The sequence below is a fragment of the Trachymyrmex cornetzi genome, unplaced genomic scaffold, assembly GCF_001594075.2.
Source record: "Trachymyrmex cornetzi isolate Tcor2-1 unplaced genomic scaffold, Tcor1.1 scaffold1118, whole genome shotgun sequence".
Lineage (NCBI taxonomy): Eukaryota > Metazoa > Arthropoda > Insecta > Hymenoptera > Formicidae > Trachymyrmex > Trachymyrmex cornetzi.
The window spans coordinates 346,129-360,170 of NW_017295674.1; the positions used below are offsets into that span (position 1 = coordinate 346,129).

A 14,042-nucleotide genomic window follows, 5' to 3' on the forward strand; every position below is an offset into this window, starting at 1 on the left:
AATTTTCGTGTTCTTGAACTATCGCGTGGATATAGTGTTATGGGAAAAATTTGGCAGTTTTCTTCTGAAACTAATTTGATTTATAATGCTAACCCTTTAAGAATACAAAGCTTAATTTACGGTAACTAATTCGTTTACACGAAAAGAACAGTTTTGCTGAAGTGCTAGAAATTTAACTAGATAATCAGTCTGAAAATAGTTTCGTTTGAATCATTAAGATAATGATGTAGAATGTTCAAACTGTTTGTTAAAATATTAAAACTTTTTACAGCGTTGTGTGTGTTGTCAACGCTTAAGCATTCAATATAATTATTTTAATGATCCAATAAAATTATTTTTAAATCTGTATTTAGCTAAATTTTTAGATGCTTCGATAAAAACTCTTTCCATGTATAATTCTACCTATAACGTTTATTTTGTAAATAATAAGCTCTAGACTTTAGACAAGTAATCAGTGAATCTGTATAAATTGTGTTATTAAATACTTACATAAATAAAATAATGAGAAATATAAAATATGTAAAAAGAAATTATTTCTAACTACTTGTGAAAGAAAAGGAGAGAAAGAGAAAGAGAGAGAGAAAGAGAAAAGGAGGAATTTGGTATTGTAATTGCAATAATATATTAAATATGTTAAAAGAAGTAATAAATTATTTATGATATTCTGATTAACTAAGTGTTAATCTTTCTTTTCAAAGATTTATGACATTATTCGTAATTGTTAGTTTAAAACAGATTTTCATAGAGATTCAATCAAGATGCATTGCACTTTTTTCTGCGTGGCAGAACAGCATGTTGAAAACACGCATGCCTGACTAGAGTATGTTGTACCTCCTTTATAAATTACTACCCTTCGGCGTATAAAACGATAAAGCATGATTAATGGCGGTATACTAGAACCTCATTGAATTTATGGTCGCGTCGCTCAGCTGAGACAATCAATATATGGAACCAGAGTCTCGCGGAATTGAATTTACGCGTCTCTTCTTCTACCATCGACGACATATGTGCAAGCGCGTAGATAAATGACATACTTAAAGTTGTAAAAACTCTAGAAAACTTTAATAATAAATATTAAGCTTTAGAAACGTCATATAAGGCATAAAAATTAAACATTTTATAATATTAAAAATTACACTTCTCTAATTAAATCAGCATTGTGAGAAAGTGAAAATTTTACTTTGATAAAAACAATAAAAGGATACAGCAATGTGATAGAAACATTAATAAGACACAATGTTGTAAATTTTGCTAAATTATTGCGGATTCCTTTTTAGTGTTTGGGATCCTAAACAACCGTTTAGGATACTTATCGAAAGGTTCGCCATTGGAAAACCTCCATCGTTTTCAGACCGATGTCGATATAGTATCATTACGCGTTTTGTAAGCTCGGCATCTTCGAGCGGCCGAATATGGCGCTGCGTTGGATCTTCTCTGATCCGGTGGTGGTGAACCATGTCTGAGAGCAGAAGATAACGACCATCGTTTGACCACGTAAGCTGGCAACGGGTTAAGTAGAGAAGACGATCGCTCGCGTCTCTCTTTCGCGGCAAAAAGCATCGAGTGCGGGGCGATCATCCTGTTTCGCGTCTATGTGCGAGTGCGCGTGTGCGAGTCAGAATGTACGGCTTACATCTATTTTCTGCGACGTTCGTCGTGTATACGACAAACGAAAGTTTACGGCGCACGAGAATTGGCTTGTAGCAAATGAATTCGTTGTAAGCCTTTCCCACAGAGATACACGAGTATTAAATGGGACGTTAATTTTTCAACGTATCCACCACTTCGTTGGAGAAATTGGCGACTACTGTTGGCTCGAGACAAGTTATTATTTGGCCGAAATTTATTTCGTACATCGAATCATGAAAGAAGAATTGTATCATTTAAATTACGTCTGCTACAACGTTCTTAAGTATAAAGAAACTATAGGTGAGTTCCACTTTGCGCTTACAATGCTTGCAAACATTATTTGTCCTTGTTTAACAATTGATAGACAACAAGACTAACGCTTATAGCGTGTAAGCTTGAAAACGTATCCTATATCTCTAGTTTGTTTATTACACGATGTACAGCAAGAGTAAACCGCCTGAGAACCCTTCAGCTAATCCCCTAATTTCGCCGTGATAGAAGCATTTGGTAATCGTCGGGTATCGTCATTCTCTCGGACGTTCACAGGCACTCGTGCAATCCGAGGATGATAGAGCACAAACTGGTGGCTGCGGGGCACGCTTTCACGGAACAGTTGGCGGGACAGTTTCCGCGGAGGACTGAACGCGAGTGTGGCCCGGCAAGATGAACTCGCCTCGTTTATCACCTCCCCGCCGATAAATCAGTACGCGTGGAATGCTTTGCGGTTCCCCATCGTGTTAGAACGGTTCATAAGCAGCGGGGCATCCCTGGGGTGCGGTTATCTTCGCATGTACCGGGTGTACATTATCTCAACCGGCCCTCTCGCGCTGCCATATCAAATAGTGCTCCCCGTCCGCGGGAAACACCGTTGAACATTATCGAGGGTGGAACGAGCGAGAGTGGGTGTGGTCCCGGTGTGTTTATAAACTAGAATAAGGGGAATCGGCAACTCGACGTTCCGTTCCGCTGTGCCATTTATTCAGCGTTCACGCTAGTCCGTCACCCCGGCCGTCGGACGCTCGCTCGCTCGCTCGCTCGCTCGCTCGTTCGTCGATCATTCCGATTGATCGCGTATTTAGCACGAATGTATACCGTTTGCGTGTGGACCTTATTATTATCCTATTATTGAGGACTATGCTCGTCTGGCGTGGTGATTTGCTGCGAGAATGTACGAGAGAAGGGTCGGCGATCGATGCGAGCTAGAAAAATATTTACCTTAGAATCTCATTGTCTTAATTTGATTCTTGTTTGTCCAGTAATTTGCGTTTTCATTGAACAATATAGATAAATCAAATTAATTTTCAATGGTTTTTGTAGTAAGTGTGAAATTTTTGTAACAAGTGTACAATTTTTCAGTTATTTGTTAGCATTGAATTAGATGCTAAAGAATTTAGAGTGTAATTTGAAATAGGTGTGATAGAAATTCACAAGCTTCTCTTATATGTATACTTTCCAATGTGCAATCTACACAAGGCACACGATTAAAATAGTTTTTCGATATCACGATTTTTAACATCAAAACCATTTTTACTCGTTTAATTGTTAAAGCTTCACAACAGAAAATACACGTGTACGTATCAACTCAAGTTTGCCACGACTGTAGTAAAAGTTCAACTTCACGAACCACAGAGAAAGGATGAAAAACAGGTCTTTGCGCAATATTCTTTCTCGCGCGCGCATGATTACGCGTAGGATTCTGCGTTGCTCCAGAAAATATCGTTCAGCTCCGAAAAAAGCGGACCGTGGACGAAGTCGCGACGGAAAGAGAAGAGGGGAGTTGCAGAGGCGCTAGAGTCCCTTGGTTGCGGCTGCACGCGAAGTTGCATGCGAGGCTCTTCTGAGGGGGCGGGTACTTGAGTCTGATCCCGCCCATCGCTTCCCCTCTAACGGACGGGTGGTAGGATACCCGTCGCGCGGATTGGCCGCGGACCGGTTCACGAGGTCGTACCCGCATTAATTATTCTAAATAAGTCGTCGCCCCTGCGGCGGCTGATTATAGAGTTTGCAGTGCCATAAATAGAACCCGTTTACAAATCGCGCTCGGGGAATAATGATCGCCGCGCGCTAGGTCCGCGTGTCTCGTTGCTCGCTTTTTGGGAAGGGGGACGACTCACGACTCGCGAGACGAAAAACCCAATCAATCCCTGACATCCCAGAGCGGCGATTGGTCTCGCCGTAGGCGTTTTCTCTCGACAGGCTTCGCGGACTCGTTCGCGGCACCGCGCGCGTTCTAACGAGGGGATTAAGGTTTGCATTTTGGTGATTTGCCTCTGCCTCAATGTATATAACGAGCGATGGGCAGTTCGAATAGGAGCGTTTTTAATAATCTATGTCTGAACCATTGATGACGCGACCAACAATCTTGTGACTTATAATTTGTGATTGAATGACATATGGTATAACGATGATTGAAGATTTCTCTGTAGTCACGCTACATTTGTACCAATTTTCAAGATTTGTTTGATACGAACATACCGATTAGTAAAGAGTATTAGATATAAATAATTTTAAAATTCTTTCGTAAATTTTGATGAAAAAATTTTAAGATTATAAATAGCTATTAAGAATAAAGTAGAATTATAAAAGCGCGCAACGTTAAATATAAAAGTATACGATATATCTTTAACGATGAAAATAACGCATCATAAAACATCATAAAAGGTCATTATAATTATACGATTATGTCTTGTTGCATTTTTCCTGGTAATATAATTTTTCATTAAACACCTTTCTTCGTCAATTAATGATGACATATTTACTTTAGAAAATAAAAGAGAAATTTTTCCGTTTGGTTTGGTAAATCGGTACATACAATTGGTCCTCACATTAGCCCGATAATCTCATATGGAAATATTTGAAACTTAACTTGGCTCGGCTAGACGCTATTGATAGATGGACACGTTGTAGGTATTTATGGTTGCTATCTCTATTATTGTCTCTACACGAGGCGATCTTACAGCTAATGATCGCCCTGCGGCTCACGTGGCAGCTGGTGTCTCTGTAGGTGTGGCCATTAATAAAACCGTCGGCTGTAACGACGATCTTACGTTCCTTTTTGCAGACTTTGCGACAAGAGGAAACAAAGGAAATCGTCTTCTATCGGATCAAAAAAAAACCGAGCCGACAGAAGCCAGTCATCAACATCGACAAGGATACGAAGGGCGCGCGTTCACGCGGCAAAAAGGTATCTGCCATCCAAAGTCGGTCGTGCGTCCGTCACAGAGAATTGTATATTCTCTTTCTTGGAATTTTGGGTCTTTACGCGAAAGGACGAGAGAACGTAAAACGGGCGGACTCACAATTCTCCGACATTATAGTCTACATTGTGGCGATTGACGACGCCAGTTCTTGAGACGGGTATAAAAGGTATACCTCAGGGGAGCCACGTCAGTTGTTGCAGCGGCGCGGACGATAATCACAGAGAATTGCGGTACATTCTCTCTTACCCTGTTCATTGCTTAAAAAGAAATTGATAATTTTCTCTCAGCTTTAAGCGTACCTTAATGTAATGAGTCTGATATGATGGAAGTAATCGTACATTCGGAATTGACAGGTACGCAAAAGTGAAGCAAAGAAAATTAAGTAATAAAATATGTAAGAAAATAATAAACATGTAAGTAATAAATATGCAAAAATATGTAAAAAATATATATGTGCATATCTTTTAATTTTGCACTCTATTGATGTCAGTCATTTATTAGTAGAGATTTTATTATTTTCATGTTTGTATAATCGAAAAATGTAAATGCACTTGTTTTTTTTTTATTAATAAATAACATTTATTTTAAATCAATGTGACATGACATATTGCTATGTTACGTTGATTGGCGAGTGGTTTAATTATTAAAACTGTAAGATCAGCAGCAGAAGTAATTAAATGAGACGAACGATATGTTAATGGAAAAAGATATAAATAATAACGTCTTTCGCACCAGTGGCTGGTAAATTGTGGTATTATTCGAAGGCCATCGATGTATAAGCAATAATTAGCGTAAAAAATCGCTCCTGTAATTTATGACATTCTACCTAAGGCGAAATCTAAGCGGGCGATGATTAATTTCGCTGATAAAAATGTTGATTTGTTAAGTACGTGTACGCTTATGACTTCCATTTAAAAGCTTATACTTCAGTGCATCACATACTTTCCTGCACATTCTATCAACTTGACACACTTGGTACAAAACAATTAGTTAAAGTTGATTACTTTGCAAACATTTTTAATTTCTTAAATGATGCATATCTTGCTAAATTATCGCATGAATAGCATCGGATGATAATTTTTTCATAGGAAAAGTTGTAAAAATATGCACCTGATATTTTATGAAAAAGAAACTTTTTCAATTCGTAACCGATATGCTGAAGTAGGTATTATTATTATTTTTTGTGTGTCTCTTATATATATATATCCAACAAAAATATTTTCTCTCTTTCTGTCTTTCTCCATTGAAATGTCATTTTATTGAAATGTCTAATTAATTAATAAAATAAGCAGTTTTATATTTGTTCTACGTTATCTTGATTTTAAATATTTCTAAACTTACCTTTTATTGGTTTTTTACTTTAGCTATAACGTAGATGCGGAGTTTCATTAAATTTGCAAATTGTGCACGTCTCCTGGATATTTCCACAGGTCTCATTTTTGCGTCGTTGCATCGACTGAGCGTGTTCTTCTAGGCGTGAACGGCGGGTCGACTGTCTCCGCCAATTACCGCGCGAAACACCTGACTTATCGCGTGCGACCTTTACATCGCAAGGCGAATTTCGTTACGGGCTTTAATTGCAGTCGTTTTAACGACGAGTCCTTATACATATATATTGCGTGTTTCTAATGCGTAGTCTCGCCATGCTTTCACGACAGGAATAACACTTCGAAGGAAGAACATCCGATACGCGATTAGACGTTAAAGAGCTAATGACCGTAATTTTGTTCCGTTGATTAACAGACGAGAGTATCGTTATTCCACATGATGATCGTACTATGAGCAAAAAACAGTTTGACGAACAAAAAGTCTCGAACGTCGATTTAGTCTGGTTTCTGATAATCGTGCAATCGCGTATGAGAAAATAAAATTATGATCTCGGAAAACATGTCGGATAATAGATAATGCCACTTGTTTTACATTTGTCGTGTTAACAGTTTCCGCTTTTGCACAAATACATCAAGGAGATACTTCGAGATCTCACGCATTCTGATAAAGTATTCTGAAGGTGCTCTTTGAATTTTTAAATATTCAAATGCGATGCGTGCTAAGATTTACGAAGCAGAACTGATTGCGGAAGGTACATTACACGGTAGCTGCATCGTAAAGCCACGTAAAGTACCAAACAAAAGACTCGACATTATGCCGCCTCTCTCGTTTCAGTTCTCTCTCTCTCTCTCTCTCTCTCTCTCTCTCTCTCTCTCTGTCTGAAGCGTTAGTACGATTAAGCGATCTAGGAATAAGTTATGCTGATTGTGAGATATATAGAGAAAAAAAACTATACGTATACACAGATGTAGAGTGAAAGAGAAAGATAAAGAACAATGGGAAAGAAACAAAGAGGGGAACAGCATCTGTCATAGGGTGGATAATACATTTGTTCGTTAACTGTCGCAAAGCCGTCGGGACTAGAAAAAAGGAGAATAATAGAGGATCATGGTACTGATGGTGCTCGTGCAAATTTTTGTATGAAGCGATTCCGAAGCGCGACGATAAAATCCATGTCTGGGATGAAAAGAGAAGAGTCGGGAGAAAAAGAAGGAGAGCGTTCTTCGGCTTGAAGAAACGAATTAGTCGACTTCAACCGGGTTGACCGGGTCGGCAACATTGCCGCGGTGGGGAGGAACAAAAGTATGGAGTAGTGGGTAGAAAGGGGTGGCAATATAGGCGTGGTATGTTAGAGGAGGGGCAAAGACGTGGGCGAGACCTGCTAGTTGGACTGGTGGGGAAAGCTCAAATGGGGCGGAGAGAAGTGGTATTCTCGTTATTGTTCGCAGTGGCGCGGATATTCGTATATTCCACCAAGTGTGTACAATGTTAAATGGACTGTAAATCTTTGTAAACAAAATTTTGTACAGAGTATTTTACAGCAGCTATTTATCTGTATTTTTTGTAACAATTTCTTAAATAGAGGTTGATATATAAATCTAAAAATTTTGTTTAAAATGTTTATATCTTTATATACAAATGAGATTTATATAGCTTTGTTAATGTAGCTTCGTTTTAATATATAACAAAGTTTTTATACGATAAAATTGATACCTTCTAGTATCATGTTATATTAAAAATTATGTATTTTTCTTTTTGTTTTTTTTTTCACACAGCTATTTTTGTGATGTCATGTGTCAAAATGAAATTGTACATCATGTAAGTAATGTGGTTCAGCCTTTCAATAATTAATCTGCGCGTTTAAATGAAACGTACAGTACATAAATATAGTAAATGGAATCTTTGACTCATATCAATGAACGAGACTAAATTCCACTAGTCTATTAATTGACTGGTTATGGCAAAAGTGTGAAATTAAAGAGAGATGAATCTCGTTGCGGAACTGGGAGCCTGGAGGAAGGTGTTTGTAACATTGATCGCAGGAAATTCGTGAGCGTAGTCCCCTACTACCCGTACCATTGGCGGTGGGGATGACGACAAGAGGAAGGGAGTACGGTATACCTTACCGTCAGTGGGCGGAGCCTTTGACCGAAGAGTTAATAGAGATACAATCGAGGGTGTCTAGTGCACTGCACTCCGGACTACGGCGTAGGAGGAGTGAAGGGACAGGGGTGAGGAGGGACAGGCGGTAAGTAGGGACCCCAAGTCCCCTAGTTTAGACATCACAGAGCGACGGATGGACAGCCAGTCAGACCCGTCACAGCACTCGCTGGAGTACTCGGAAACCTCGGGAAAAGCCGATAGCAGAAGTCCTCGACTTGGACCGGCTCCAAAGACGAGCCGATAATTAACACGAGCCGAGCACCAGACCATATTGGACGCATGAATATTTCTAAGAGCTTCTACGTCGCCCTTTTTGCAATACGTTTACGACATGTTCGAAACTATTATAATGGATTCGACCATTTTTAAGGATCGATTGAAGATTGAACTGTGAATTACGAGAACGTGTAATCACGAAGGGATTCGTGCTAGCTTTCGAGGGATCCAGCTCATGGAATACTCGGCACGATATTGGTGACACGTGAATAGTGTATATACGAGAGACTTTCGTTAAAATTAATTTAGAGATTTGCAATCGTGACAATGACAAATTTTTAATCAATGCGACTCATTGACAGCAGTGGACAGTGAAAACGTGTGCTTTCTTCTTAATACAGCCGCAACGGTATAGTGTTACTGTAACTTTTTGTTTTTTACTTTATAGGACAAAAATATTTTGATATATATTAAAATGAGCGTGGCACTTGTGTCCATGGAATCGACGTATGGTCTGCGACTGGGACAGCGACTCGCCAGTCACCACCACCACCATCATCATCGTCATAATGTGTTGTCAGAAAGCCATGTAGTATCACATCAGCCGGATCATCCGCCGGATCGCCAACAGGAAATCGAGGCACCATTGCGCTTCAGCGTTGTTAACATTCTCAGGCCAGATTTCGGTCGCAAAGCCATTCTGGATGAAAAACAACCTGTTTCTACGATATCGTTACAATTACCACGAAGCAGCCCAGTTCCACTTCCACGTGACCTCAGCCTATCGTCCCGATTGTCGCCGCCGTCGATCCACAAAGAAAAAGACAATTTTCCATCTCACAATGGTCTTACGTCACCCTTACTCAGGCAAAATGGATTGAGTCGAAGCGGCAGCTTAGAAAGTCTCGCGTCCAGCAGGAGCTCGGTCACCAGTAGCACGGTTACCGGTCCAGCCTCTTTGTGTTCCACGTCATCCACAATCGGCAGCGAGTCTCTAAACGGCGACAACACATCCGGTGGAAGTAATACATCGAAAAATCAACAAAACGGCACTAACGGCCAGTTGTGGCCTGCTTGGGTGTACTGCACCAGATACTCGGACAGACCATCGTCTGGTAAATTCGATAAACATTTTCCTTATTATCTGTTAACATAAAAAAATCAATATATACACAGAAGAAACAATTTTGTTAAAATATCTAAAAATTTAGATAAATGTAGATCTGAAAATAATTTTGTTAGACTGTTCAACAACTAGCCTGAGCAAAAACACAAATACTTTGAATTAAAAAAACATAATTATTTAATGGTTTAATAAAATAATTTTGAGATCTACGTTTAACTAAATTTTTATATATTTTGGAAAATACTTTTCGTGTAATTGTGGAGTAAATAATCGATACAATAAAAAATTGCATCTTAATTTTAATAAAAAAATTAGAGAGATCGTGTTTAACTTAATTTATAACATGTTACCTCATCGCAGGTATCAACTTCGAGTTTGATTACTGAACTAGTATGTCTAACGATGCACATTAAAAAGCAAACAAAGTTAGAAATTCATCAGATTTTCCGTGCGCGTGGTACGTGACTTTGCGTTTAGCTTTGCACATGCAAGAAGAACTTGCGTGGTCGCAACGTCGGAAATGTCTATCAAGATGTTTTGTTCACCTATGCGCTCCATAATGCGCTCCAGTTACAAAATCCAACCGTTAATTAAAATCCCTACAGAAGCGTTTGAAAAATTATGCGGCATGAAGATAAGTAAAAATCTTTTCACAAGCAAAACACGTGGCTTTCGTCCGGGCTTATCGTTAGCTATGTACCTGGAAGTCACGGATCGAGGAAAAAGTCACTCCGCGCATTTCTGAGCAATTAACGGTAGTTTGAGAGAGTGTAATTGTCGCTTTTTACATATACATGTACATATCGCGGTCCTTTTGCATGAATTATACTTTCTCGATTTAGCGACTCTATTTATTTTTTTGTGACGAAAAAAAGGACAAAAGGGAAAGTATAAAATAATAGAAGCCGAAGTTTACGAATGCGGGGCATGGAGAACGCGATGCCTAATGGTACGAGTAAACGAGATAAGGAGGGCGCGATGTAACCGAGATCATGATCGTAACCGGAGCGATCGCGTATCGATGAACTTATTCAAATGATTAATCGCTCGCGCGAACTCCACGCCAACGGCGTCCAACTCGTGCGGACGCGAGTCGTGATTATCCGCGACGCCTCGTCGACAAATTGCGGTGATCTCTGCCTTGAGAGTATCTAATTACGCGTTCGTGTTAGATAACAGTTTGCTCCACAAATAAATTATGCGATGGCCAACATACGGGCCTAATGTCTATCCCGCCGTTCGATATTACCGCAATAAGTTATTACGCTCTGTGCAGGAGATCACGGAACTTTATACGAAAGGATCGCTACATCTAATTGCAAGTATAGCTAGGTGAAGCTAACGTACGGCCTGATGCCACCTGCGCTCGTTCGCAGAACTTAATTGTGTAGAAACCTACATTCTACAAACCTACCCTCTGCAATCACTGCCCCACATACGACGCTGCCATTTTTCTGCTTTCTTTGTCGCTTCCTTTTTTTACGACTCTTCGTTTCTTCTTTCTCTGTCAGCTAAATACTCACCGACCGTTCTTATACTCGGGGTGGTCCGTGAGTTTCGATCCGATAATCTCGTTACTAATTGTCGAGGATCGCCCACTTATCTTCCTCGAGCCTCTTCATCGTCGAGCGTTAACCCCTGAGTGCGGTTTCATGTAACATTTTGTACCATTTAGTGATAGTAGAAAAAAGGAAAGAAACAAATAGAAAAATCTTGTATGAATCAATAGATATATCACTTTAGCAAATTCATTTAATTTTTAGAAAAGATGTTATAGTAGATACAAACTTAATAGAATTGCAAATTACACAATTAAGAAATTCAACGTCATTGTACTCACTTTTTTTGTGAGCAATCGGCATATTCATAAGAACATATTCCTTAGAGTGTCTTTATCTCGGTATCAAACTTTCTGATCAAGACATTGTTCGTATATTGTTGAGACAAAGCGAGCTGATTAAAATTTGCATTATTATTTGCAATTCGAGCTCCTCGACAGCTCGTCGATTTCATGATCGCGAAGGTTTGCAAATATTTCAGAAAAACAGAGAGTATAAAATTTTTGTTCCTGTTTCAGTCGCTATCAGCTAATTATCACGCTTTCACGTCATAGTATTCCATACATTAATAAATTGTTTGCTTTGTCGACATTTGAGTATTAAGTTGTTTGCTTGATACGTCACGTAATATTTTCGCAAACTCTCGATGCTATTCACACTCAAAGTGAAGATATATGTATATATATGTGATTGTACTTACCATAATTTATTTTTACAGATTGTAAATATATCTTGTTTCATTAATAACACGAGAAGTTCGTTCAATCAGACCCTTTTCGCATCTCCCGCTGTGTTTCCGTCGCGCCGCAAACAGTAGGAGTTCGCGTTTAAATAAGAAATTTCTTGGAAAAAAAAAATACGTAAGACAAAAGATTGAAAACCAATAGATTAGAAATTCTCATACTTATAGTTCAATAATGGGACGCTATTCATTAATTATGATTAAAACTGGAGCGATGATTGCGGCAAAAAGAGTATGGTTGCGTTTTCTTGCAGTGAGTTAATGTCTGGTATTTTTAACGATGATAATGTTAGCAAACATTAACGATCGGTATGTGAAACGATCAGATATCTTTTTTAAATTACTACGTATTGAAACATGTGACTTTTTCAAAAGTAATGATATAATGCGGATAATTATATGTATTTTACACACTATCGATAATAATTATGTCTTATATCGTAGAGATATATTTTAAAGTACAAACAGCTGAAACGATGAATTAACGGTTTACCTGATAATAATAACATCGCATTGGCGATAAGTGCAACGTGTGCTGAAGCACGCGGATGTGTTCCAACTCTACATAGTTGCGTTATCTATCTGAAATAAAAATCAAAAACGTGTAACACTAATGCTTGGGATACTCGGCGATGAACGTTACCTTCGATGGAGAAGCTGCGCAGGGTGATTGGAGTACTCATTATCACGATTAAAAGCATGCGTTGCAAAATTCCGATCATTAACGCGAGAAAGGACATGACTCGATCCTTGATTTTTTAATAACGTAACCGTATTTTATGTTATGTCGTACGAGAGATAGACATTAGCAGTCGGGTAAAATTACATTTCACATGCGAATGCAGGTGTCATTTTCAAATACGCCGCGATACGGTCAGACGAACTATTTCCGCCTTTGCTAAATTCCAAAGCGGTTGCTCAGATACAGTTATCCCCCAAGTGTCCTTCTTACAAGGCGAACAAGCGCGCGCGCGCGCGCGCTCTCTCGTTGTCGCGAAAACGCTGAATCACGGTGGTGTGTGGACAAATTGATGAGAACGCCCACTTTCCCCGTGATAATGCCGCCTGCCTCTCCGTCTCGAACTTCAGTCACAAAAGTCCGCGCGCGAAGATTAATGCGAGCTTTCTTTTGTCATTTCAGGACCGCGCACGAGACGAGTGAAACGTCCGCAGAGTACCAAGACCAACCCGCCGGAAGAGAAGAGGCCCAGGACGGCCTTCAGCGCCGAACAACTGGCCAGGCTGAAGCGGGAATTCGCGGAGAATCGATATTTGACAGAGAGAAGAAGGCAGCAGCTCTCGCGGGACCTGAGTCTGAATGAAGCGCAGATCAAGATCTGGTTTCAGAATAAGCGGGCGAAGATAAAGAAGGCGAGCGGACAGAAAAATCCATTGGCCCTCCAGCTAATGGCGCAAGGTCTTTACAATCATTCCACCGTACCGGTGGATGAGGACAGCGACGAGATTGTGACCGGAAGGAATCATTGAGACTCGCATAAATTCAAATAGCAGTAACAAAACGAAGAGTTAGAGACTTAGAATGACATGTGACCGCATTTAGAACGCCGTCGTCAGCGTTGAGCGCAGTCGACAAAGAGAAAGTCGATAAAATATTATTTATGAAGAAATACTGAATGTATAATAATCATTATGATTGAATAAAGACTGAAGACAGGACGGGAGGAAAAATGAAACCAGTAACGAAGAATGAAATTTGCTTTTATAGTGCAATTGAACAGTATAACTAATAGCTAAGTAAATCGATATGCTTAATGATAAATAGGATGTTTTTATAAAAAACCAGCGAAAAAAAATTTTTATAAAATATCTTAGAAAATTATTTGGCTTCGACATTTTCATATTTAAACTAAGTATTTAGTGAGTTTAAACAATTTTGAATAAACAAAATTATATTTACTTTATAAAAGTATGCTTAAAACAAAATGTTTAAAAGAAAATTAACAATTTTTCAATGTTTTTTAAATAATTCGATAAATATTTTATTCTCATGGAAAATTTTGCGATAGTTCTTACCTATTGTCAATTTCTAACGAAAGAAAATGCATTTGTGTATGAAG

General features: G+C 39.0%; 1 protein-coding gene across 1 annotated transcript; it reads left to right on the forward strand.

Annotated features, from left to right (window-relative positions):
• Positions 1 to 8,995: 8,995 nt before the first annotated feature.
• On the forward strand, positions 8,996 to 13,763 carry LOC108763425 (homeobox protein engrailed-1a). The gene is made up of 2 exons (XM_018511056.1): positions 8,996 to 9,652; positions 13,106 to 13,763. The coding sequence occupies exons 1-2, from the start codon at positions 9,013 to 9,015 to the stop codon at positions 13,450 to 13,452; spliced, it is 987 nt and encodes a 328-aa protein (XP_018366558.1). The 5' UTR covers positions 8,996 to 9,012; the 3' UTR covers positions 13,453 to 13,763.
• Positions 13,764 to 14,042: the final 279 nt, after the last annotated feature.